The 25,316-nt window shown below is 37.1% G+C and overlaps 1 protein-coding gene across 1 annotated transcript in view; it reads left to right on the forward strand.

Moving 5' to 3' along the window:
• LOC103800264 (G-protein coupled receptor 64-like) overlaps positions 1-25,316 on the forward strand; it is a 42,290-nt gene that overhangs the window by 7,200 nt on the left and 9,774 nt on the right. Inside the window, exons 3-17 of the mRNA XM_009072637.1 lie at positions 8,460-8,501; positions 9,842-9,874; positions 10,672-10,704; positions 11,598-11,639; positions 13,582-13,629; positions 14,774-14,841; positions 15,709-15,779; positions 16,783-16,822; positions 16,935-16,969; positions 18,794-18,876; positions 19,519-19,579; positions 20,058-20,716; positions 22,280-22,475; positions 22,825-22,981; positions 24,958-25,107. Coding sequence (XP_009070885.1) covers positions 8,460-8,501; positions 9,842-9,874; positions 10,672-10,704; positions 11,598-11,639; positions 13,582-13,629; positions 14,774-14,841; positions 15,709-15,779; positions 16,783-16,822; positions 16,935-16,969; positions 18,794-18,876; positions 19,519-19,579; positions 20,058-20,716; positions 22,280-22,475; positions 22,825-22,981; positions 24,958-25,107 — 1,718 coding nt within the window. The remainder of the gene's footprint in view (positions 1-8,459; positions 8,502-9,841; positions 9,875-10,671; positions 10,705-11,597; positions 11,640-13,581; positions 13,630-14,773; positions 14,842-15,708; positions 15,780-16,782; positions 16,823-16,934; positions 16,970-18,793; positions 18,877-19,518; positions 19,580-20,057; positions 20,717-22,279; positions 22,476-22,824; positions 22,982-24,957; positions 25,108-25,316) is intronic.

The following is a 25,316-nucleotide window of genomic DNA, read 5'->3' on the forward strand; positions in this document are numbered from 1 at the left end:
ATATTATTCCTTAAGAGATTTTAAGGTGGCTAGCTCAATTGTTTCCTAAATTTTTTTTATAAAACATCAGAGATTCATTTAAACTGTGGCACCAGCCTTAGTCTTCATCACCTTTAGCCTTAAAAACTGTACCTATCAATTTTGTGCAGTTCAAAAATATGTAGAAAAAGCTATGTGATGTTTTAACCATTGCCTGATTGGGTAGATGAAAAGTATCTTAGTAAGGGCATTAAAGTGAGGTGATCAGATTTCTTTTTCTGGGAGAGAAAGAAATCTGTCCACCAAACCTGGACTCATGGAGAATGCTGCTAACACTGGTTCATTGTGAATGAAATGTCTCTGCTGGCCCTGACGCTATAGTTGGGAGCACATCTTCTCTGTTGGGTTGTGTGATTTGGGGAGAGAGGCTGAAGTAAAGATGTCATTAACACACTCATGTGTGACTGTGCTTGAAGGAATACTGTCTTAGGACTGAAAGGGGGAACATTCTGGCTAGCAGACAAAAGTTTGGTACAAAGAAGGTCTGAGAGAGCTATGTCTGAATAGTGGGATAAATCCTGGTCAGAGTGGAGCATCTGATTATCTTTAACTGATGCACAGTGAGGACAACCTCCTTGTTTTCAATTCCAGCACTTTCTGCCCTGAATATACTGCATCCTTGAGCATCACAGGGCAGCTCGGTGAGGCAATGTCCAACTCCAGCCCCAACTGGTGAATGATTTTATAATTAGTAATTTAGCAGCTTGTGGAATCCTTTGTCTACCTGCAAGAGCTCTCTAGTGAGTGTGTGAGATGCATGGTTTCCAAAGCTCTGTTACTTAGCTAAACTGAACTTTAATTATGATGTCTGGAGTTTGTTTCAGTATAGGGATCATCTATACTACCAAATATAAGTTATCTCCTCTAGATAGCTTGGGAAATTAGCAGCTTTTCAAAGAGAAGCTCACTGGATTTGTTTTTAACAGTTTATTTGCTGTTTTTCAGTAATAGATCCATTTTAACTGATTGTCTCCTCCCCACCCCTGTCATCCTGTGGAAAGTATGTATTTAGTAAATACCAGTCCAATAGTGTCAGGCAATTTTAACTGATAGTGCTACTAGTCACTGTCTGATTTCTTTCTGTAAGTTCCTCTGAACACCTGTGTAAAATTACCTGATTTGAGGAGCTTCTCTGTATTTGTTAAAGCAGAATGACTTTGAGTAGTAAGTCTGCATAAAGATCAGATTTTGCATCTGCAAAGAATGTAACAGACAAATGGCCAAAGCTTTGGAAAGGGCTGTGCCTCCTGTGTAGGCACAAAAGGTGAAAAGGAAATGGTTCATTACAGTCATAATTGTGCCGGAGGACAAGTTTCAGATTTTTTTATGACCTGGTTGGCATTTTCTGCCTACATAAATCAGTTATTTGTAAAATGTTCAGTTCAAGGCTACCGTAATTTCTGTGCTTTCTCCCTTGCTTAACCACTCAAAATCCTTCTGCATTGTAAGCCGTTGTCTAATTGGTGTCTCATAGGCAGTGATGCACTGCATTAACAAGCCTAGATTTGCTTAATATCACATTCCTCATCTCTGTTTCCTGTCTTTGTGTTGACTCCTCTGGTTCTTTTTCTTTAGGTTTTACAATTTATTTTTATGCTAATTTTTCAGATTACCAAAAATTTGTTTACTTTTTTTCTTAACCACATGAGGTTTAATAAGGACCAAAATCCTGATTTGGGTATGATTTACACACGTGCTTAGCACTGAAAGGCATGCTCAGCTCTAACCAAGTAGTTTGTTCCCCAGAAGGGAATGATGGGACTACCTTTGCAGTAGTTAATGTTATTTTATGCATCTGAAGATTTGCAAGAAAGGACATACCAAAGTGCTTCCCAGTTTATGATGAGGGCTGATAACATTCCTTGAACTAATGGTACCTAGTAATAGAAAATTTCTAGATCTGAGTTTAAAATGCAGCTCCTGCTTCTTCCAGTCACAGAGTCATCCAGGTCTCCTCTGCTTAGTGTAGCCATTCCATGCTGAGGAGGTGTAAATACTGCAGGTAGGGCCAAATAGGGAAGGAGGCCACGCACACTGTGCGTCACTGGCCTTCCACTTACATTCCTCGGGTTCCTTTGATAATTCCCCTCTTGCTGAGAATGAAAAGTGCATAGCAGCTGCGATATGGAGGAAAGAGTCCCACAGGCTGAATGTATCTCACTTTACAGATCATCTCCTAGTATTTAAAAATATGGAAGCGAAGAAAGATGTGCTTTTCTGTTCCAAATGCTAACTTTGGAAAATGTCTTTATCTTGTTCCTTGATTCCTTTGTAGCTATATACCTTAATGTGGACAATATGAATGATAACACTATTGTCTCTGAATAGTCCAAGAAAAAACTCTATTAAGAAATCTAAAGTTTGGGATGACTTAAGAGAACAAACCTACAAGAAAAGAGGTGACTTTAAAATGCTAAATCCTTGAAAAGAAATTCTAGTCACCCATGAGCACCAGCTCTTGAGTTGTCATTTTTACATGGGATATTTGCAAGTTGCCTTTACTAATAACTTCACAGGCGGAAGAAATGTACTGTTTAAACATTAATCATTTCAGTTACACATTAAACAGTAACTTTCTTAATCCAGATGTAAATATCCAAACTGAAACACTGCATTTATGCAAGGAGCACAGAAGTGATGCGATATCTTTATCAAATTTCAATTAACAAATAAAATAGATAATTTTTTTGGCATAACTGTAAATAGTATCACTGTCAGTAAAGCACTGTCATCTCATTTGTGGTATTAGTGCTCTAACTTTTAGCAGTAGTCCAGTGCCTGTTGATTTTAGTTGCCTTTTTTTTTCATAACTAAAATTCGGTGTTTTGATTGTGGCATTTTAGATTCTTCTAAACTGTCCTGTCCAACCTTCAAGATTAAGATGTTGCCTTCTCTTTTTCATGTATCCTTTTCGCTCTCAGTATTTCTGAGCCTGCTACTGGTGCTGGTGGAGGAAGTTTCCAGGCATGTGGGAACACAGGAATTTAATGCTGATGGGAGAAATGGGAAGTGTCCAGTGCCCCGTTTGACTGTTTTGCCTTTGCATTCTCAAGGAAGAAGAAAATTTCTGTTTGGGCTGTTGTTCTAGTTTACAGGTGTGAGCAGTAGGAGGTATGTTTTAGGCTTGTGTAATCCCTTTCAAAGGTTTCCCAAGCTGTGTGCCCATCTATTGACAGGATCACCTTTCCTTGAAGGGTGGGTGAAGTCCCAAGGCTTTATATCCTCAGGCAGAAAATGGAAATGTAGCTGCCACTCATTCAGTCTGAATCCCAGTCCATTGGTACCAAACTTTGGGCTGTATTATTACATTTATGTACTGGATCATGAAAGCGGAAGATTAAAAAGTAAATTATTTGCCCCAATACAATTTTCGTTCTGAAACTGTAAGGACAGAATACCATAGAAACCTCTAGAAGCTCTTGAAGGAAGTAAATGTGATGGGGAAAAAATACCTAACTCTGGAGTGCCTTTTTGATGAGTCATGTACCACCCTGCTTTGCACCTATTAACAGAATGCATTTTGACCTTACCTTTCTTTGCTCTCATTCCCTCCCTCCTCTGCGATATCAAAGGAAGTGGCTTTTTGGAAATCAGCCTGCCAGAGAAGAGGTGATTTAATTCACCTCAGTATCTACTGGCTTTAGACAAACAGATAAGAACTGTATTTATAACCTAATTTTCTAAAAACAGTGTAACATCAACACTGAGTTGAAAATATTGGGCCTAAATAATCTGTTAAGAACATGAAAATGAACTGGCCAAAGTGGCAGAGGCTGATGTGTACAAGCACTGTCATTGGTTTCTTACATTTGTTTCTGTCCAGTGATAATTCATCCTTTCTTCCATGGTGCCACCACAGGGAGTCATAGCAAACATGAGGTGTCATGAGGGGCACCAAAGCATAAAATTAAGATTACACTTAAGTTTTATCCTATACATTTACATACAGTGTGTCTCCAAATCTAGCTTACATGAAAAATCAAGATAGGCTAATGTCTGCAGCATACAACTAACAAGTGTTAGTTGGGGAGGATTTTTATGTGTTACTGCTATTAATGCCTTGTGTGACAGGATGGTTCATTTTGACAGGATGGTTCATTTTGACAGGATGTTTATTCAGCTGAAAGGTTTATCAGATGTTAAATCTCCTAATAGAAAACATGGATTTAATTTGAATATGAGAATTGAATATCGTATTTTCGGAGCCTGTTCCTATAAATAGCTGCATTTTTGAACAGTATTGTTTTGAATTTTTGCTGTTGGAGCTACTCAGTTGTGTTCCTGAGCAAGTCCTGTGAAATGCATTAATGTCAGGTGTTTTCATTCTACAGATTGACGTGGCCGTTGCCACTCCATAAGTGTTGAGTGCCTATTTTGGTGTCTGGCGCTGCCGAGGCAGCAGTTGCCCTCTGCATTCTCTTGCCATGTTTTCTGAGAGAGCCCAACTGGCACAGCCCTTCTCTCTGTGCCATCCCCTGCCCCTCCACATCTATTGCACAGGCTGGAGAGGGTGGGTGTCCTTGTCGGAGCTCTAGTTCACTACAGTTCAGACTCTTTCTCTTCCGAGGAAAGCCCTCTAAGTGCTGTCTTGGGCCTGCTTAAGGAACTGAAAAAGTTTAAAGGAGATCATGAAGTATTAGGTAAAATAGTCAGCAGCAACCCTGTTCCCCTGAGACGGGGGACAAGAAACGGCTGCCAGTAATTTTGTTCTTGCACGAAGATGTTACCGGCAACCAGGTTCTAGCTGCTTCTCACTCCTCCACCCTGGAAAATCTGAACTGGTTCTGGCAGAGCAAGTTGCCTGAAGACAGGTGAATCAGAAAGGGTGTTGCCTTTTCAAAAATTTTAAGGAAGAGTGTACTGCTTATAAGTTAGTTTGGAGGTAGAGAGAAAAAAAAGAATTTTTTATCATTCTTTTGGTTGGAGTTAGAACACTGTACACCTTTCTTGCTTTAAGGGCTTTTTCTCTATCCTATGTCCGAGTTCCTGAGCAATTTGACAGTGCCTTTGGTGCAGGGACCAGAACCATCTGTCCTGTCTTGACCAGTGTGGTACTCCTTCTGCCTTTCTTTCCCTTTGGCTGAATTGATTTTTCAGTTCTGCTTTGCTTGGTGGAAGAGCTTCAGCTATATGTGTGGAGACCATCCCATCCTGCAAGAGCTAATAATCTTATAGTTAAGATCTGTCATGCTAAGGAATGCTGTAAGAACAAGGTTATTTTGTACACAGGGCCAGGCACTGGTCTCTCTCAGAACTACATCAGTTTGTGGACCTAGCCTTAAGTACTGTGAATAATAGATTTAGTCTTTTACCACACTGGAGCTGCTAAAGTTACAGTGGTTTCCATTGTCATACAAAGTCATCACGGGAAATGAAGGTTGTTGCAATTTTTTTGGCTGTGATATGGAGCTATAGTGAGAGTTGCTAAACAGGTTTCATACTAGTGGAACAATTTCCTCGGCTTACACATATAGGATTCTCAAGTCGTGGCTTAGCTAGCTATTTGTCGGAAATATCAAAGTGATGTGAAGACAGTAAGGGACTTGGTGTTTTGTTTCTAATGATGCATGTTAGCAACAGAAACTGGTCCTTATCTCATCTAATGGAGCTGCCTCTGCCCTCAGAAAAAATCCCCAGCAGTGCTTGTCTATTCTATCTCCCTTGCAGCAATAGTAAAAAGTAATACTGAATATTTTTTCCTATTTATTTGCTGTTTGAATCCTCAGGAATTGTTTCTATTAGATAAAATGGAGAAAAGTATTACTACAATATACGATGTCATCTTTTGGAATAGGGTATATTAGGTGTATTGATCTGATGCTCCAAAATTAACAGTGTTGCAAATAAAATAAATGTAGGTTTCAGATGTGTATGGATTTTCTTGCTCTTATCAACAGTAAACAACTAAAGAGAAATAAATTTTCTCTTAGCTTGTAACTAACACAGCTTGAGTTATTTTACTTTTCTTTTTACATGTTGACTTTAGGGATATTTTAGGTTGTACTTTAGTCCTTCTACAAATAAACTCTATTCACTTTGTTTTTCAGTTCTTAAACACAACATAAGAGAAGGGTTAACAAATGTAAGAAGTATTACATAACATATGACAGCCTCTCCTTCTTCCCCCTTTCTGTAGGCAAGGTGATTCTGATGAAAGACTTGGTTAGTGAACTTAATGCTGCACCTTGATGAGTGACAAGTCTCATACTTGTGGATGATTTCTAGCAGCTGTAGGCATGTGAATATTGTGCTGTGAGAGAAGTAATGGGTAGATTTCTGTGGTAGGAAAGCCAATTTGCCCACCTGTGGAAGGATACTTTCTTCTCTAACTGGAAGGTCACTTTATGTAGATTTGACTCAATTATGTTTATTCACTCTATTCTACCTTAAAAAACTATTTACTGTTTAAACAATACACAATAGTTTTTATCTGACTACTACTTCAGTTCTGCACACTATTTAAAGTCAGTATTGTATTTAAGGATCTTCCCCAAACCCACACTGTGTGTTAAGAAAATAATTTTATAGGTGCCATAATCCCTAATCTCTGTACAATATTAAAGTAACAACACTTCTACATAAGAGCTCTAGAATACATACCTTACAGGAATGTGTATTTTATCTGTACTTACTATATAGTGAGAAGTCCTAATTTTCCTTAATACTGACTGTAAAAGTTAGGGTTTTATCCAGATTTTCATTATATGTCAAGTTCATACAGTTCTAGATGTTAAATAAACAAATATTATTTCTCTGTAGGCAGAATCTCAGTTGTCTCAAATGAGATGTTTGATGCAACTTGGTTTTATCTTTACTGAAATAGTTTAAATCCAGTAGGTTGATATGTATAAAGGTGTAATTTTTAACTTATACTTCTTAGTTAATGGATGTGTATTATTTTACTAAGAATATTAGATCTCTTGCTCATTTTTTTTTACATGAGAATATTTCAACCCAGGATGCAAATTAGCTGAAAACTAAGTTTCATGGGAAACTCAAAAAAAAAAAAAAAAAGTACAATTATTCTGACTTCCATGTATTTGTCCATATCAACAGGATTCCTTGTTGTGTTCGTATGTAAACTCCTGTGCCATAAGAAGTGAAAACTGCTCTAGGCACCTGCCCAAATTCTCCAACACACCTTGCTACCCAGGAATTTGCTTCCTCAGAGCACTTTCCTGTGTGTCATCTCCAAATGGTAGTTTACTGGAGGTCCCACAGAGATTTGAGCATGGATCACTGGATTCAGAGTTTGAGGCTGGTCACATAGACTATAGGTGCAAGTGGGCCAGGAAGGTGTCCAGTATCTGGGGGAGTTAGCACTGGAGGAGGTAGTCTTCAACAACCTAGACAATTATGAGGTCTCTGAAGATCTGGATGATGTCCATTGCACATGGGCTATGTGGCAGAGTTTAGTACAGTAGCCACCAGTGTAACATGCCAACACATTGTGATGATGGACTGGCTGGATATCAAGGCACTAACTGGAGAAACTGTCCCACCAGCTCCAGGAATTCAGAGACAATCTCTCTTCTGCTATGCTGTGGGCCTGCATCTTGGCTGTGGCTGGTGTCCCACCATGTTCAGTGTCTTGGGGAGAGTTTCTCTTCCTTCTTGCCCCAAAAGACAGGATCTCACATATCAAGGGTGCTGAAGTAGGTGACAGCGCCTTAACTGTGTGTGATGCTGTGTTGCCACTTGTTTTTCAAGGCCTAGGATGAAGTTTTGATTGGCAACATAGGCTGCAGGGTACATTTCTAGCCACCTGCTACTAATGTTCTTTGGTGGTGCAGCTCTCAGATATGTGAGAGTCTACATGATGTATATGCACATCATGATGCAGATGTATTCTCAAAGTACATCTCATGTCATTTGTAAATATGTATGGAGTAAAGCATCACTTTCTTACCCAGCATTGGTGCCCCCTGTTTTTTTGTGGCTAATTTATCTGTTTCTATAAATAAAATTTCACGTCTTGAGTAATTAATCAGCATTTATTTTCCACATTTTTGCAGAAATTGCTGTGTGAAAGCACAGTTTAGTATACTTGTTATATTTTTGGTTGCTGCTGTTTAGTCTGCTTCATCTTCACTCAAGCAAATGTCCTGAGCATGTTTCTGAAGACACTGGCAATGGAAGGGTGGTGGGAAAGCTCACAGCCTAATCTTTATCTTCCATAAGTATAAAAGTGATAAACTGAGTTAAAAGCTGAACTCAAAAGAGTTGAACTTCCAGATTTCAAAAAGACTTCACACATATTTCTCAAAGTGTGCAAAGTAGTTTTGCAAACCAGCTTGAACTGAGGTGAGTAGCACATCTAAAATGGCTGTGTTTAAAAGAGTGTGTATATGTATATATATATGCATGTGTACAAATGTATATAAAAGCTTCTGCTCCTAAAAAATCTTCTTCCTTTGCAGTTGACACTACTGCTACGCTGCCTGGCAGAAAACAGATAACAGGTATATTGTGGTTCTGGGTTTTGTTTTCCCCATTGTTGTTTCATTTTACAAAGTGTGTAGGAATATTACTGCTGCCATTACTTTTTAATTCATGGAGACAGTTAAGCATATGCAAATATTTGCAAATTAATTAGCCATATCATCCTTGTGGGTTATTAGCATATTTCATAGTGAAAATAGCATCAGTAATTTTCCAGAGATAATGAAAATAAGGTCACTGAGATGACTCTGATTCTCCTTTCATTGCAGAAATTATATTTACATTTTCCCTTGTAAATAAGCTATTACTAGTTTTCAGTAAGGCACACAAAGTAGTCTGAGCAAGGAGTTGTGAGTGATTAGCACTTCAGAAACTCCTTGTTTACCATTTTTAACAACAACAAAAAAAATCTGTTTTTGCTCAGGGACTTTTGGTATCTCTGATTTGCCTTCTACAGCACTAGGAAAGGCTTTACAGTATAATTAGTAAGCAACATTATAGGCTGACTCACGAGTTTTGAGAGATGTTGAAATACCTTCAGTATATTTTCAAAATAGTGTTTCATATTTGCATCCAGCTGTTTTTTAGGTTATATTGCTGTGGTAACTGTGGCTTGACTTGTCTGTGTAACTCTCAAAAACCATCCAGTGACTGAAAGGGTTAACTTTGAAGTTGCTATGTGACCCAGATATCAAATTTCCTAATTGCTTTTTGATCAAAATACTGACTGTAACAACATCAAAAATCAAGTGGCTAATGTTTGCTATATAAATAGTTGGCTCGATCCTATCAAGATCAAAGGTTCAAACTTGAAATGAATTAGCTTTTTTTTAGTGCTTTTTACAGGCTGGGAAAGAGAACAGATATGTGTGGGATAAATTTTAAATGGCAAGTCTCACTGTTACTGTACAAAGTCTGAGAAGAGTTCTTCATACCTAGCTACAGCCACCTTGTTGTGTATGCTGATTGCCATTCCCAGAATTACAAGACACTCAGGATATCATGTGGCTTTCAGGCTGCTGTGGCACATATCTTAGGTCAATGAATTTTGGTTTCTTAACATTATACAATGCAGACTGTCGAGTGTTTCTTGAAAAGAAATAATCTTCAGTTAAATTCTATTTGCATTCATAAAAATTGTAATTTTTTTAAAAATCAGGGATTGTTACATGGGCCTTTTTGGGCAACCTGAACGTGTTGCTCTGAAAAAGCAGGTGTTGCCCTCTTCTGGTGCATGCAGTGAACTTTTGATAACATAGGAAAAGGCTACTGAGATTGATTATGTATGTGCCTGAAACGTTATAATGGTCTTTTTTTTCCCTTTTTTTTTTTTTTTTGTAATCTGAAACAAACCCTGCAAATTCAGGAGAATCAGCTGCAACAACCATTTCTGGTAAGAAAATCAGGCCTTGACTGATTTCTGCAGTGTTTGTTATTTCCTGTTAAAGATGCTTTTATCTGAGGTAGTGCAGAGATGTTGTGATGTTCCAACATTTAATGTTTTCACTGTTTTTTTTTTGAGGATAAAATGAATTCTTTCATTTTCCTTTTGATGTAGCTGTTTCATTTATATATGGTTACTGGAGAGACAGTTTGCCAAACCCAGTGTGTCATCTCTGGCCATGAATGTTATGAGTTCATGCAGGAAAAGATCCTTAGGGTTAAGCAGTTACTGCAATTGAATATGCAAAATTCATCTTCACCTTCTAAAAGAGGAAAACCACTAAGGGGAATTTACCTGAAGAAATTCAGTTACCAGCTGTTGATATTCAGATACTCAGATTTTTGAAATAATGTGAACATTATTTCGGTTGCTTGTACTGAAATGTCAGTTATTTGTACTGAAATAATGTGAACATTTTTAAGAAGCTTTGCAGTTGTTCTTAAAATGGAACTTAGATAAATAATATTCAGTTCCTGTTGAACATTTTGCATGCTTGATCTTTTTTCATCAAAATTCATAGAAGTAAAATACTGTATTAATGCAGTTTTTACTTCTTTGATATTTTTTTCCAGAATCTTCTATTGTTACTTTTATCACCTGTTCTATTAATCCTTCAGGCAATGTTTCTCTTACTTAGATTTAGTTAGGTTTAGACTTTTTGTCTCTTTCTTTTTTTTTTTTTTTTGTGCATTTTGATTGTATTTTTATTGTTATTGATTTTGCTGGTATTAATTTTTCTACTTCAGATATGTTTTCAGAGGAGACTACAGAAACTGCAGGTGAGAATTTGCATGAAGAGTTCAAGTAAGATGTTTGTTGCATTCATGTTTTTCGGTGGGTTTTTTTAATAACTGGGATTTGTTTTGTCCAAATTATTTTCTTACATGGTCTTAACATTTGTATTTATTTGCAATCTGTATTTTTTGTCTGCATGGGTAGGGCTCTGAGGGGCATTTAACTGACCCAGAGTTGTTAACTTTTCTATTTTATTCAAAATACTACATTGCTTACCAAAGCCCAAGTGGGCATATTTAGTTTTTACAAGTATATAGCTTTTTGATATATCTATAGATAGAATGTTTTCTGTGCATTCTGATAGTATTTAAAGTGTTTTACAGAACTAAAATGTACACCCCATTCCTTAAGAACACTTAAGAAGATACTTGTTCTTGCCATCAGTGGCCAAAACAGGATCAGAAAAGATGCAATCAGAACTTGCTACCCCTTTCTTTCCTGATGTTTGCACTTGAAAACAACGTGGACAGTTTCCTACATGTCTGTGTATGAGCTCAACATCCTGCTGCTCTGCATAGTTGATTGAAGGACAGATTTTTAGAATATGAATCATTTTATGCTCAAGCGCTCATGTGGAATGGGATAAGTGGTAATCACACCTTAAAAGCACCACTTTTTCCTCTGAGCAACAGGGAGCCTGGAGTCACTGCCTCTTACAGGGTCATAAACATGTGGCTGGGTGGATCTCACTCTACTTGCTGCTTTTACATTTCCCATGCTGACAGTAACTTAATTCCCTTATAAACTGGTCATGTGCTTGCACTTCTCCTGGGAAGACAGAGTCTAAAGGAGAAATAAGAAAACTTATTTTTTGTGGCATTTCATTTGTAGGCTTTGTCAGTTATAATGCAAAAAATGTCTTTTCTGTTTTTAACAGAAGCTTTTAAACCCACTGATTTTTACTCCACCGTAGCACCAGGTAGGATTCGTATATCACCACTGATCTTCTTTTGTGCTCCTCAAAATTTAAGTGTGCTGCCAAATATTGTTAATAGGATATTTTTTATTGGTGTTGTGGTGTGTCATAGTAGCAGTCTGCTTTACTTCACATGGTCTCCAGTCTGTTAGAAGGACTAAGTCTGCAATGCTTGTCTAGATGGCTGCATATAGAAAAGTTTGGTTATTTTGTAAGTCACAGCAGGAAATTACCACAAAACTGTAAGAAACACAATCTCAGGGACCAAGTTTGTTCATAAAAAACATCCTTATGCTTTTTAGTAGAGTGAAGCAAACTGAACACCATCATGATGTTTGACCTCAGGGCAGGTTCAGTAGGACCAGGAGTAGACTGAATTTAATTTTTCAGTTATCCATGTATGAGCTCAGTAGACCCATTAGAATGTATCTGCACTGAATTAGTGCAAGTGGAAAAAGAACTGGCCTGGAGCTGTGCTGAGCAGCAGGATTTGACTGTGTGAATGTGACCTGCAGCAAGATTGCAGCTGCGATATCTGGTGGTCTCTGAGGGCTTTCCCAGTGATTTTTTCATCAGCCTTTTATCCTCCACACTGCTTATCTATTTTGTGCATTTTGGTGGCATGCAGAGATCCTAAGCAAGGCTAAGGGGCCACATGTAGTAAAGAAAAAGAAGCTGATGTTACTCTTTTTTGTCACTTCTGGGATTTTGTGTTGGGTTTTTGTAAGTTTTGTTCTTTATGGAGTAAATAATTGTGACAATTTATTGTTAAGTTGACAATTATTGTTTATCAGTTATTTGTGAACATTTTATTTTTTAAGGATTGTTTAAAAAACCAAAATGCTGATACAAGTTTTGCAACTATTTCACTCCAACTGCCAACACAAGGGAAGGCAAACTTAGGATCACGGAATCGTTAAGGTTGGAAAACACCTATAAGATCATCAAGTCCAACAGTCAAATTTATTTGACTCTAGATTGATGTCTGAAAAGCTATTTTTCCTAATAATTTGAATATTGCGAACAGCTTATAGGCCATACCCTCTGATGGCTCTTTATTGATGGTAAGAAAATTGGTTAAACATCAGACTTTACTGTCAAGTGTTTGTACCACTGAAAAAGTGAAAAAAATAAATTCTCATCTCATTTGGTACTAACTAATGATGACAGCACAGAAAATAGCACTTTTTTTTCTATTAATGGAGGCCAATCTGTCTGCTTAACTAAGGAAAGTTGTGCTGCCACGTTCTTTTTATGAGCATGTGTAGGAGTTTGTCTTGGATGCAAATGTCTTTCCAGTCCTTTGTTTTGATATTATACAAGAAAGCCATCTGTTTACCATATCCTTAATTTAGGATCAGTGTTATTTCATAGCAGGCTAGGATTAAAAATGTGGAAACTATGGAGCAGCCAAAACCTTGCTGTAACTAAATGAAGATATGTTCTACTAGATGAGAGCACACATGTTTGCTGTCAGCATAGTTTGAATTCTATCAGGTAGAACAGTTTTGGCTTCATGCTATCATAAGTAGCAGTAGGAGGATCCTCAGAAGAAGATAATATGCTGCCTAGTGGTTGAATGCTGTGATATTTTAAGAGCAGATTTATGCCATGCTGATTCCTGTTTCTATTTGGATTTTTTTAAAAAAAAAAAAAAGAAAAAGAAAAAATTGAGACTGCTTGCATGTATGTCTTCTGTGGAAACTGTGACAGAGAATTATTAGAAGTTAATTAATCAAAGCCAGCATGTTTCTGAATACTGTCTTGGAAAATGTCATGATAAGCGCTCTAGAGAAGTGAAGCCTAGGCAGTATGTCAAGTATTTCTAAAAGGTAAAGACGTTTACTTGTAAAGCATTGAAATATCTATAAATAAGTGTCAGTATTGGATTTAAGTTCAGCGTTTTTGCTCAGTATTTCTTTTTTCTTCTCCCAAAAAGCTATAGCAGGAGAAACCATTGTATGCAACAAAACACCTGTCTGTAATTATTCAGGTTAGTGGTTTTCTTTTTCCTTTTTTCTTACAAGAAACATGTCCAGTTATTTTGTACTCTGAGTAATGAAGCAGTTTTTAGTTGCCATGTAAAAGCTAGGTCTCTAATAAATTTTCTTGTGTAAATTTAGAGAGATTTGATATAACTTCTAAAAATATAAAATTTGAGGTTTTTTCTTTTAAAGTAATGTTTAGTCCCTTGTATTGTTATTCTTTGGTTTCTTATCAAAGGACATGCAATTGCAGATAAGGCTTACAAATCTGGGAAAACAAGAATCTAGTATGCTGTGGTAGACACTAATGTCTGGCACATTGAGCCTAACTCTTTATCAGGAATAGGAGTTGAAATACTGTTCAGGAGAATTATTTTTAAAGTCTGTTTTTATTTTAAAAGTGTAACGTGACAGAACAGACAAAGGGAAATGGACAGGGCAGTGATGTTCCCTTTATGTATGTTGAGCAGACGTGATCAGAGAAGGTGAATGGTTTCTGTGAGACATACTTAAGAAAATGAAGTCCTTCCTGCCGAGTATTTTATCAGTTAGAAAGAGACAGATTAAGTACCTGCCCCCCTTCCTAGTGCTTGACACAGTAAACTGATTTGAGTGATATCATATATTCCTGTTTGCTGGTCTTTCTCTATAGTCTGCAGTAGATGGGTGGCTACCTGAAGAGAAATATTGTAGAAGTTCCTTTTTTTCCTCCAAAATGGGCCTACAACCTCACAAGTACTGTTGAGTGATGCTCTGAATTACAGTATCCTGAAAGCTCTTTAATCCCCAAGGGAGTGACTTTCAGTAATCACTTTGCCTTTGTCCACACTTTTTATTCTCATTGTGGAAATTGAAGTTGTATGTAATGTACATGCAGTTTTTATTGTTTTGGGGAAAAAAATAAGTAGAAACAATTTAGGGACATCTGGCAAAGTTAAATATACAGAAAATTATGAAGCTATTAGACTAATTCATTTGTTGAAATAGTAAGTGAAGAGATGGAAGGGCAATTGCAAAAGCAGAAAAGCTAGTGTAAGTGTTCTTATTTCCCTTGTATTGTAACACAAGACAGTAAATTTTTTAATTCTCAAAAAATTTGACATCATGTGTTTTAGCATTAATTTTTTTCTAACTTTTTGCTTTTGGTTTTAGTGTTCTATGTGGGCAAGGTAAAACTTCAGGCAAGTGAAGAAAGCAACACGTCACTAAATGTAGAAATAGTAAGTGTTCTTTCTTTTAAAACCTTATTGTAAGGAAGGTTGAAATGAGTTTCTTTGTCTATACTTAAGATACTGATAACTTCACATGTTTCTTAATATATTTGCAGTACTAAATACTGTTTGCAGTGGATGGATCTACTCTCTATTAAACAGCTGCTTTTCAACTAAGTTTTAGAATTCCAGCAAAGTAAACTTCCTAGAGTAAGGGCCTGTATTTTCTGTATAGCCACTGAAAGGAAAGGGGATAAAAGTTAGCTAAAGTTAGCACCATATATGTTAGATAATGTTTTTCCACATGGTGCTTGCTACTTGCATGAAATATAAAAATAACTAGTAATACTGGCAACCAGAAGAGCATATAAATGCAGATATATAAAGTACCTTTAAATAAATCTTAGTGTATCCCCAGTCCCTAATACTAGATGATGCATATTTAGGTCAGTTCTACCATGTCTTTCACCTCAGTTCTTGACTTCTTAGTCCCAGAATTCTCTGTCGTCTGTTATGGAGATTGTCCCATTGTTGCATGTAGAGTTATAAAGTTTATTCAGTGTCTTGTCTAAGCTGTCTTTGTTGCAAACTAAGCCAAATTTCTCTTTTTCCATCATGGGATATGGTGGGGTCACTATCCTCTTGCCCGTGTCTTGCACAAATCAGATTCTGTTTTTTGGTCTATGCTAGATAAACAATTCCTTCCATAATTTGTGACAACAGTGTCATGGTAAATAGTTGTTGCAGTGTACTTGTGAGAAAACACACTTCTTATTTTTTGTAACTTCAGCCTATTCAAATGTGTGAAATCAACATTTTTCTTGTAAGGCTAAAAATGCTGTTTGTACTTAGCCACGGAATATTTATTTCTAACAGATTAATAACATAACCAGCAAACAAGTTGGAAAGTTAATTGCAATTCCAGCACATACCCCACAAGCACTGAGGTAAGTAATTTTGAATAAGGATTTTTATATTTGAAAAATATGCAGTGAGATCTTCCATGTGTTTTGCAGACTTTGTGTTATTCTTGCACTGTAAAAATTTGAGGAGTTACAAGTTATTGCTGTTTACCATAAAGTTCATACTGGTAAGAATAGTCTTATTTAGTTTATGTACCACTGGAATTTCTTTTAAAATATGGCTCAGTTACTGATTTCATTTCAGGTTCTTGCAGTTCCTTGGGGCTCAACAAGGCCTTCAGGCCTTGTTGTTTATATGTAGCTGATCTTAGTAATAGCAATAGTAATAGTAGTAGTAGTGGTGATAGTAGTAGTAGTAATAATAATAATAATACCACCTGAGGACATGGATTGTTGAGAATGCCAGTCTGGCCACTGCTCTTCATGAATAAATGGTTTTTATAATTCAGGATTTGGTTTGTCTGGTAGGAAATTATGAACAGAATTTTCATAGCTGCATGTTCTTCAGTAAATATTCTTGAAGTCTTATCTATGTTTTTATTTCACAATCTTTATAAGGAGAGGTTTTGAATGAGTGAATATTTACTGCTATTGCCAAAACTTGTGCTGCAAATCAAAAGATGTAATTGGCCAACATAACTTTGTAGAAGAAATACATATTTCTTACTTATTCTATTTCTGTGGCTTTGAGTATAATTTTTTAATTCTGTTCCAAATGCTTCCTTGCTAAAAGGCAACATTAAGATTTATCATTTGCTCTTTTAAATAACTTTTACAATAGGTTGATATTAAAATGTGATGACAGAGGTTTAAACTTAGTTTGTGTAGTGACTAATAAAAGTCAACTTTTAAAATGTTTAATGCTTTGAAAAGTGGTTTTACAGTATTAGAACTGGCATGACTTTAAAAAACCACTGATCAACTGGAAAAATATTTTTTTCTCAGTGATTGCTTTTAAAAAAAATTGTTGTAATTGTTTTTGAAAACATAACTAAAACCTCCATAATGGTAACGTTTTATTTTAAAGCATTTCAGAGTTCAACAAAACCTTGCAAGCCATAAGCGAGGTAAGAGTACTGATTGTTGTTACTGTTTTGAAAGCTTTTTTTCCACCTTATGATACCGTATCAGTCCTGATTTTTCCTGATAAAACCAATATTTTTCTCTTTGTCATTACAGTCCTCTGTTATGGCATGCAGTGCAGAAAACCAGAGGTTTGTTATTAAATTTTTTGACCATCAAATATTTAAAAGCTCATGTATTGTCTTGTGATATATAAAGTATGCCTGGCTGTGTAACAGAATAAAAAAAAACACTTTCTAGGAAGTAAAGTTCAAGAAACACTGGAGAAATATATGTAGGTTAGCACAGAAATTCTGGTTTCATTATTCTCCTGGTATTAGTGAATTTTAAAAGCTTTTTAGGGCTTGGGTTTTTTTAACCAAACTGTATTGCTTCTTATTAATCTTCTGCTGAGCACAGGTTTGCCTCCCATATTTCTTCTGCATCTTATATTAGTTGAGTCACATAGCAACTGGGAGCACCAGACTTTAGAACTTGTGAATTCAGTGCAATCTTTATAGGAGATTTGCTTGAGAAATCCCAAGTTGCTGTTCTTCAAATGGGGAAACCATCCCCCGAGCAGGGGAAGCCTAAGAGGGTAACCAGTTCAGAGTCTGGAAGCTATGGGTTGTCAGAATGGCAAAGCTGTTCCACAGAGGTGATCCTGGACACTCTGAAATGTGGATAATATCTGATAGTTGAATTGCTACTCACCACTAAATTGCTGGTCCTTTTAACTGATCAGATTGGAAACACCGTATTGTAACCCAAAATGTCTTAGAACATTTCCCCAGATACTTGAATCTGGAGTTTATCTTCCTGGATTAGGATGAAAGAAAAGTCCAAAACACTCAAATAGTAATAGACACAAAGTCAAATCACAACTTCATGTCATATACTGGCAGTTACTGGGGTAGTCTTTTCATTATTATGAGCTGGAAAGAAGTTTTGCTTCATCTTTTATGTGTTTCCCTTTATTCACCTATGTGTTTGCATTTCCTGAATGTGAAGAATTTTTACTGTAGGTTTACTAGTTTACACAGGGTTTCAAGTCAAAGAATCATAGAATTGTCAAGGTTGAAAGAGACCTTTAAGATCACCAAGTCCAATTGTTAACCTGTCACTCCTCTGCAACCCCTAAACCACATCTTCCAGTGCCAGATCTAGGTACCTCTTAAGCATTTTCAGAGATGGTGACTCCACCACCTTCCTGGGCAACCTATTCCAGTGTCTGACCACCCTAACAGGGAAAAAATTTTTTCTAGTATCTAATCTGAATCTCCCCTGTCTCAGCTTATGGCCATTCCCTCTAGTCCTCTCACTGCAGGCCTGGCAGAATGACCATCCCCCAGCTCTCAACAACCCCTTTCAGGTAGTTGTAGAGAGCAGTGAGGCCTCCCCTGAGCTGCCTCTTCTCAGGGCTAAACAAACACAAATCCCTCAGCCATTCCTTGTACAACATGTTCTAGAAGGTCATCAGACTGTAATTATAAAGGTGTAGTTACATGCTTAAATGGGTCACTTGAGTTGTCTCTGTAGTCAAGAAAGAGAACACTGGCTTTCCCCAGGTGACAGAGGTTTCATATATGCTGACATAGTCACCTAGGACATTTGATAGTTCCTCTCTGGAGTATCTTTACGCTAACAGTGGAGATTATGTTACTATCTTTACAAAGTTATCAACACTAACAGCTAACATTGATTAGGGAGGACCCCATTTAAGAGTCCACAGGGTCTGTAGAGATAAAGGAAAGTAAGATACCACAAACTGATATATTGCACTTCTAATTAGACTGGCAGAGTAAATTATGTGCATTAAAAATATCCCCAAATCTGACAGAGCCTAGGAGAAATGTCCTTTCACAGTTAGCATTTGGGCTAATGTACTTTCACTGAGCATTTGATGTTAGTTTCATGTATTGTAAAGATGAGGCAGCTCCATTTCTTGAGTCTAAAGCTTTTTCTTCTCATTATAGTATACACTGCAATTTCATAATGAAGCTGGCTGAGAGACAGAATATAAGCAGTTTAACAGACAAAGCTGACATAAGCCAAATGGGTAAGTTGCACTTTAAACACAACCTCATCACAATTTTATGCCTTTACATGTGAACTCCAAGTAGCTAAAAGATTGCTACTTATTTTTAGATTTTTTTTTTGAGGAATATAAATACATAAAAATGCTGCTGTCTGATTTTTGAGGGGGTGTGTGCTAGAAATATTGTTGTAAAATGTAGGTATAAAATTGCTGGCTACTTTAATAAAGCACACTTTGAAAGGATTAGGTGTAAAATTAGCTGAGAACATAAATGTATTAATGAAATGGCAATCTGAATTGAAAAGTTTGTTAAGTAGTCAAGATTTCTTAGTGATACGGTGATAGTATGGAGTAGTGGCTCATACTGTTTGTCTCTGCTTCAGAAGCTATGGCTTTGCATTTTGGTTTGTTTACAATAACAAAAAGAGAAATCTGCACTTGTCAGGCATTGAGCAAAAATCCGGGGGTATGGCAATATTCTGACTGGTCAGGATTTCTTTTGTTATGCAAAAGGCATTTCAAAAAAAAAGTCAAAATAGTTTGTGCAATATATACTGTCGTTTAAAAACATAATGCACATAGTTATTTAAATACTCTGCTTAACAGTATTAGCAATAGTGATGCTTCAGGATAATCTAGGTTCATGCCTTTTTGTCATCTCAGATCAGTGCTGCTGTTCATCACCAAAATATTGTTCCTTGCCTGCTGATGAATTACAAATGTAGTAAGTATAAACACAAAATTTGACTTGCTTATTTCCTAATACATTAACAGAGTCAAAGCCCATGTTGCAGTGTAATGGCCACACACATTAAAAAGCTGACAGACATTTTCCTATATAGCTCCCTCCCCATTCCTCCCTCTTCCCCTCCCTTCCCTTCTATTCCTTTTTTTTTTCCCCCGATGCATCTAGTTTTTGTGTTCAGCGTCAGGTCACCTACAGAACAGGCAGCAAAGGCAGTAGTGGTATTTATGGACTTGATAGTTAACAGCTACTGCAAAATACAGTGTAAGAACCCTCAAAATGTTATGGAATTTCTTAGTAGATAATGAAGCATCCAATCTAATTTATTTTGAAATATATATTATTAGTAGTATATCCGTATCATTCATATGTATTCCTTTATTATAACTCATTTTTTCTAAAATAGAAACAATGTTCAATTTAACATGCATTTTCATGCCTTTTTTTTCTTTTACAGTATTATACAAGTGCCACCTCATTCTATATGGGTTCCTTTCTCTCATTCACCTTCTCGTCCTAAAAAGACTTCCCCCAAATCTAATGCTTTTATTTCCCCCACTGTGCTTTCTGCTAAACAAAGCCCCACAATTAGACCACTGATCCCACCATTCACAGAAATTTCTTCTTCTGAAACTCTTTCCAGATCTCCCATTACAAACCCTCTCTCTGAAATTTCTGTGTCTTCCACCAGTGTTACCACTACACCTTTCTCTTCTGAGCCTTTTGTTCAGCTCACCATGTCAACTTTTTCTTCCGTAGCTTCTAATAAACCAGTCACTTTTTCCACACCTGTAACAAAACCTGTCACTATTGCTGCTTTCTCAATTAAACCTGAATCTGCACACCTTAACAGGCCTGAACATTCTACACTTTCCTCTTCTGAGCTTCCCCACAAACTTCCAAATGCAAATCCCCCCTTTCAGACTATCACCAAATCTATTTCACAAATTCATCCTGTTATATCTCAGCCTACTTCTGGTAACAGAAGTATTACTACAGTACCTATTTTTCCCGTTTCTGCTTTCACAATATCTTCGACGCCTACTGTTAGTCCTGTCAACTATTCTGTCTCAGCTTCTCATCCTCATTCTACTGCTGATGGCCATGGCAACACAGGTAAATACAACAAGTAAATGATATTTTAGATTCTAATGCCATATACTGCATTTGCTTTTAAACATGACCTTGCAATTACTGTGAATTACTTTGGGTGGGAGTGTTGATCTGCTGGAGGATAGGAAGGCTCTGCAGAGGGGTCTGGACAGGCTGGTTTGATGGGTCAAGGCCAGTTGTATGAGGTTCAACAAGGCCAAGTGTCAGGTCCTGCACTTGGGTCACAACAACCCCATGTAACACTTCAGGCTGGGGGAAGAGTGTCTGGGAAGCTGCACAGCCAAAGAGGACCCTGGGGGTGTTGGTCAACAGTGGCTGAACGTGAGCCAGCAGTGTGCCCAGGTGGCCAAGAAGGTCAATGACATCCTGCCTTATATCAAAAATAGCGTGTCCAGCAGGACCAGAGCAGTGATTGTCCCTCTGTACTCAGCACTGGTGAGGCCACACCCCAAGTACTGTGTCCAGTTCTGGGCCCCTCACCTCAAGAAAGACATTATGGTGCTGGAGCAAGTCCAGAGAAGGGCAGCAGAGATGTTGAAGGGTCTAGGGAGTAAGTCAAATTAGGAGCACCTGAGGAAGCTGGGCTTTAGTCTGGAGAAAAGGAGGCTCAGGGGAGACCTTATCATTCTCTACAACTACCTGAAAAGAGGATGTAGCAAGGTGAGGGTCGGCCTCTTCTCTCAGGTAACTAGTGACAGGACAAGAGGACATAGCCTTGAGCTGTGCCAGGGTAGGTTCAGGTTGGGCATCAGGAAGAATTTCTTCACTGAAAGGGTTATCAAGCATTGGAATGGACTGCCCAGAGAAGTGGTGGAGTCACCATGCCTGGAGATGTTCAAGAGATGACTGGACATGGCACATAGTGCTATCGTCTAGTTAACAAGGTTCTGTTCTATGTGGAAAACCTGAGACAACTCTCACAAGGTATACACTTACTTTAGAATACTTTCTGATGTCTTTGGCCATAGTGAGTGATCCCTCACCCTACAAATTGGTTGGTAACTGGTATAGATAGGTACTGTGCTAAGTACCCAACAAAGCAAATTTCTTTTGGGCCCAAAAGAATTAAGTCAGAGAGCCAGGTAGCGATTTTTTTAAAAAACTAAGTTACTGTTTAAAATAATGCAAATTAATGCTGGAGCATCCTTAAAATATTGTAATTGATTAGGAATATTCTTAGTGGCTGTGTATTTTTTTATGAAGATGATACACATCTTTATAAGCTTCTTTTCAAATTTCTGATATTATGTTGATTTTATTCTACTTTCAGGCATCCAGTGGTAAAAATCCAAAATACTAAGTTATTTAATATCACTAATCATCTGATGTGAGGAACTTTGTAATCAATAAAATGTGGACTTAATGTTGGCCATTTGAAACCTTGCTTTATGTTTTTGTGAGATTTAAATTATTGTTCTCTGCAAAGTAGCTGATAGAGTGATTCTGTCTCACATAACTTGTTGAGCAACCTTATAAATTGGTGATGTAGTTTTTCTGCTTCTCAAAGCTTACTTCATTTGTTGAACACAGCATTTAATTAAATGCACAACTTTTCTTTTGTCACAGGAAAAACTCTGTCAACTACCACAAACACAACTGTACACACCACCATTAATACCACCACAGCTGAGCAAATTGTGTCCAAAATCGAAAATGATATAGCAGCTGGAAAAGTAGAGAAAAAAGATGTAGAAAAGATGGTTAGTGAAGTTAGCAGAGTCCTGACTGCTGCTCAGTTGTTACCACCCCGGATTTCTAACAGGTAGGTCATTTTGGCTATAGGTTAGAGGTGTATTGTATTTACTGTCTTGATAAATTGGTTTCAGCATTTTCATTTTTTCATAATAATCCACAAGAATATATCTTGTTCTTTGTTGTACTTACACAAAATGGAAGGACTATTATTCTACTGTTACCAGCTCTACTATCATAGATAATAATGCCATGGAAATAATATGCCGTGGAAAGCTGTTTAGTTTTTTTATGTTGACATCACAGTAAGTGAACAGAGTCAGCTGTATTTTACACTATGCTTAGATTATTGCTCCATAACCATAACTTGCTTGAGAATTTATGTGCTTGGTAATGCTAAGTATACTTTTTCTTAACAGAATTATAAAACTGGTGGATTATATTGGCTTAAAACTGAACTTCTCAGCATCATCTGCTGAATTTGTCTCCCCTTCCTTGGCTCTGGCAGTTGTCAAAACCAATAGCATCCGCTCCAACCAAATGTCTTTTGCTGTCCAGGACTCACCTGATTTCCAGGTGAGACATTGATAATTCTAAATACTTACAAATTGTCAGACATTTATTTTTTAGTGTTTATGGGTTTATATTTATATGAACATGAGTTTCTTCTGTGTTTATGTCACAATTTCAGACACAAATGTCACAAATCTTCTATTTGCACTAGTTCCAGAGGAAAAAAACTTTATTTTTGAAGCCCTCCATAGTATCTCCCTTCATTTTCTATTGTGTAAATAAGTGTAAGTAAATGTGCAACAAACTTAACAGAAGCTTCCTTTACTGGCATAACTAATGCTGTTCAGAGAGGGTGCAGCCAGAACACTGAATTAGACAGAGTGCTTGGCAGAATAGCTTTGCCTCAAAAACCCTCAATCATGAGTCATTTATTCACCCACCCTGACAGTGCTGAAATTTGTCAAGGAGTGTTGCCAGATGGCTTCATGCATTAGGAGATTAGTTGTGGAGGGATCCAGGAAAGAACTATTATGTATGTTGCTTGGATAATGATACTCAGACATTTGTCACTCATGACTAGTTGGTCTCACCAAGGGAGAAGTGCTTAGAAAGTTTGGATCACTTTGTCTCATTCAGAACCTCTCTCCTGGTTGAGGAAATAACAATTTGGACAATACCAGCCTTGGAGGCTTAAGCAAGGAGAGTTGAAAAGTTCTGGACAAACTTTGGCACGTTTTGTCTCCTCGGAGAAGGAAATATCTTGATGTAGCATGAGCTATAAGTAGTACTGGAACTTTTCTGTGATACTGAAAATGAGATGAAATGTTAACATATGAGTTATTTTCTATTTCTTAGCAATATGTAGTGCATGAACGTGAGGTGACTGGGAGGTGGTAGTGCTGAAAAACAGATAGCTGCTAAGTAATGTTTTTTTAAAAATTTCCTGGCTTCAAACCAGAGGAACAGGAATGCTTTTGTGGAATTGATTCAGGATTTCTGTGGTGGCTGCATAAACCAGTGATCTCCAAAGTGGGGTTTGAGCACCCCAGGGTGTGCACACAACTGTCCACTGCAGTGTGGAAAGAAAATGTTATTAATATGATTAGTAAATGAAAAATACATTTTTAAAAGTAACATTTAATCACCTTTTAAATTTTACATTTTTTTAGTATTTTATAACATACATAATTTATTACTACATTAGTACATACCTATGTATTGGTGCTTGTGCTCAAAAAATTTTAAAGGATGCATGATCAAAAACATTTGGAGTCTACTGGTCTAAACAGAAAGTTAGCCCCCATTTTTAGGGCACTGTGGGGAGTTCACACTGTTGCTCTTATTACAGCCATTCTTTGAATACTCAGATGATTTCTTTGTTCAGTTCTACTGCTGTTTCACATCTCTCAGGAACTCTGAGGTGATGATATTTGCATGTAGAGTGACTAATGTGTGACAAGAGAATGTTGAGAGATTTTGTACTAAACAGAGCTCTCTGGCCTGTAAGTACAGCACTTAAAACTGGGTGAAAGTTTGGATCTATTTTTGTGTAAGGCTGAGCATAAAGTTAGGTTTTATGTCCTTAGATTCTGCTTAACCTACTGTACTTAAAAACCTATTGACAAATAATGGCTGTTTACACTTTTTCTGAATTCTAGCATACTTCATATGGGGTATAAAAATTCTTTGCCTTTGCCTTTGCCTTCCATGCTGTGAAGTGCTGATCTCCCTACACAGTGACATGGACTTACCTGGGTGGTTGTTCACCTTTTTCAAATCCATATTATCCATTACAGCAGTGTGTTCTGTCCCTGTAAGCAAAGGGGTAAAGCCAGATGACTTTCAGTGGTAGGCAGACCTGAAATGGGATGTAGCTTTCAGTCCTGTAGATGCTGTTTATTCATTGGAGCAGGAGAGCAGCAGTGAGTTCGTGACAGTGGTTACAGAGATACGTATTTTTAAGTTTTACACTTAAAACAAGTCCTGATTTCTGTCTTTGGAGACTGAAATGACACATAATCCTTGCATTTATTTTTCAGATCTCTCTAGGAATTCCTGCAATTCATAATTTAAATAATCTTGGATCAATTATACTTCCTTCATCCTTGATGGCAAATATACCTCATGAAGAGTTACACTTGGCTTCTCGAATTATATTCAACTTCTTTAAAAAGACCACTGTGTTCCAGGTATTTTTTTGATCCTCTGTTCATAAGGGTTTTAAACTCAAGCCTAGGGCAAAATAAAGTATGAGTGGATTTTTTTCCCGCAAGACGCATTTTAAAATTTCTGATTCAAAAAGTAACTGGTTTTGTCCAGTGCTTACTATGTATAGTAATTGAGCTTGTGGCTGCTGTATTCTACTGTTGTTTCCTTTAAGATGTTAAAATCTGGTTCT

The sequence above is a fragment of the Acanthisitta chloris genome, unplaced genomic scaffold (genome assembly GCF_000695815.1).
Source record: "Acanthisitta chloris isolate BGI_N310 unplaced genomic scaffold, ASM69581v1 scaffold15184, whole genome shotgun sequence".
Lineage (NCBI taxonomy): Eukaryota > Metazoa > Chordata > Aves > Passeriformes > Acanthisittidae > Acanthisitta > Acanthisitta chloris.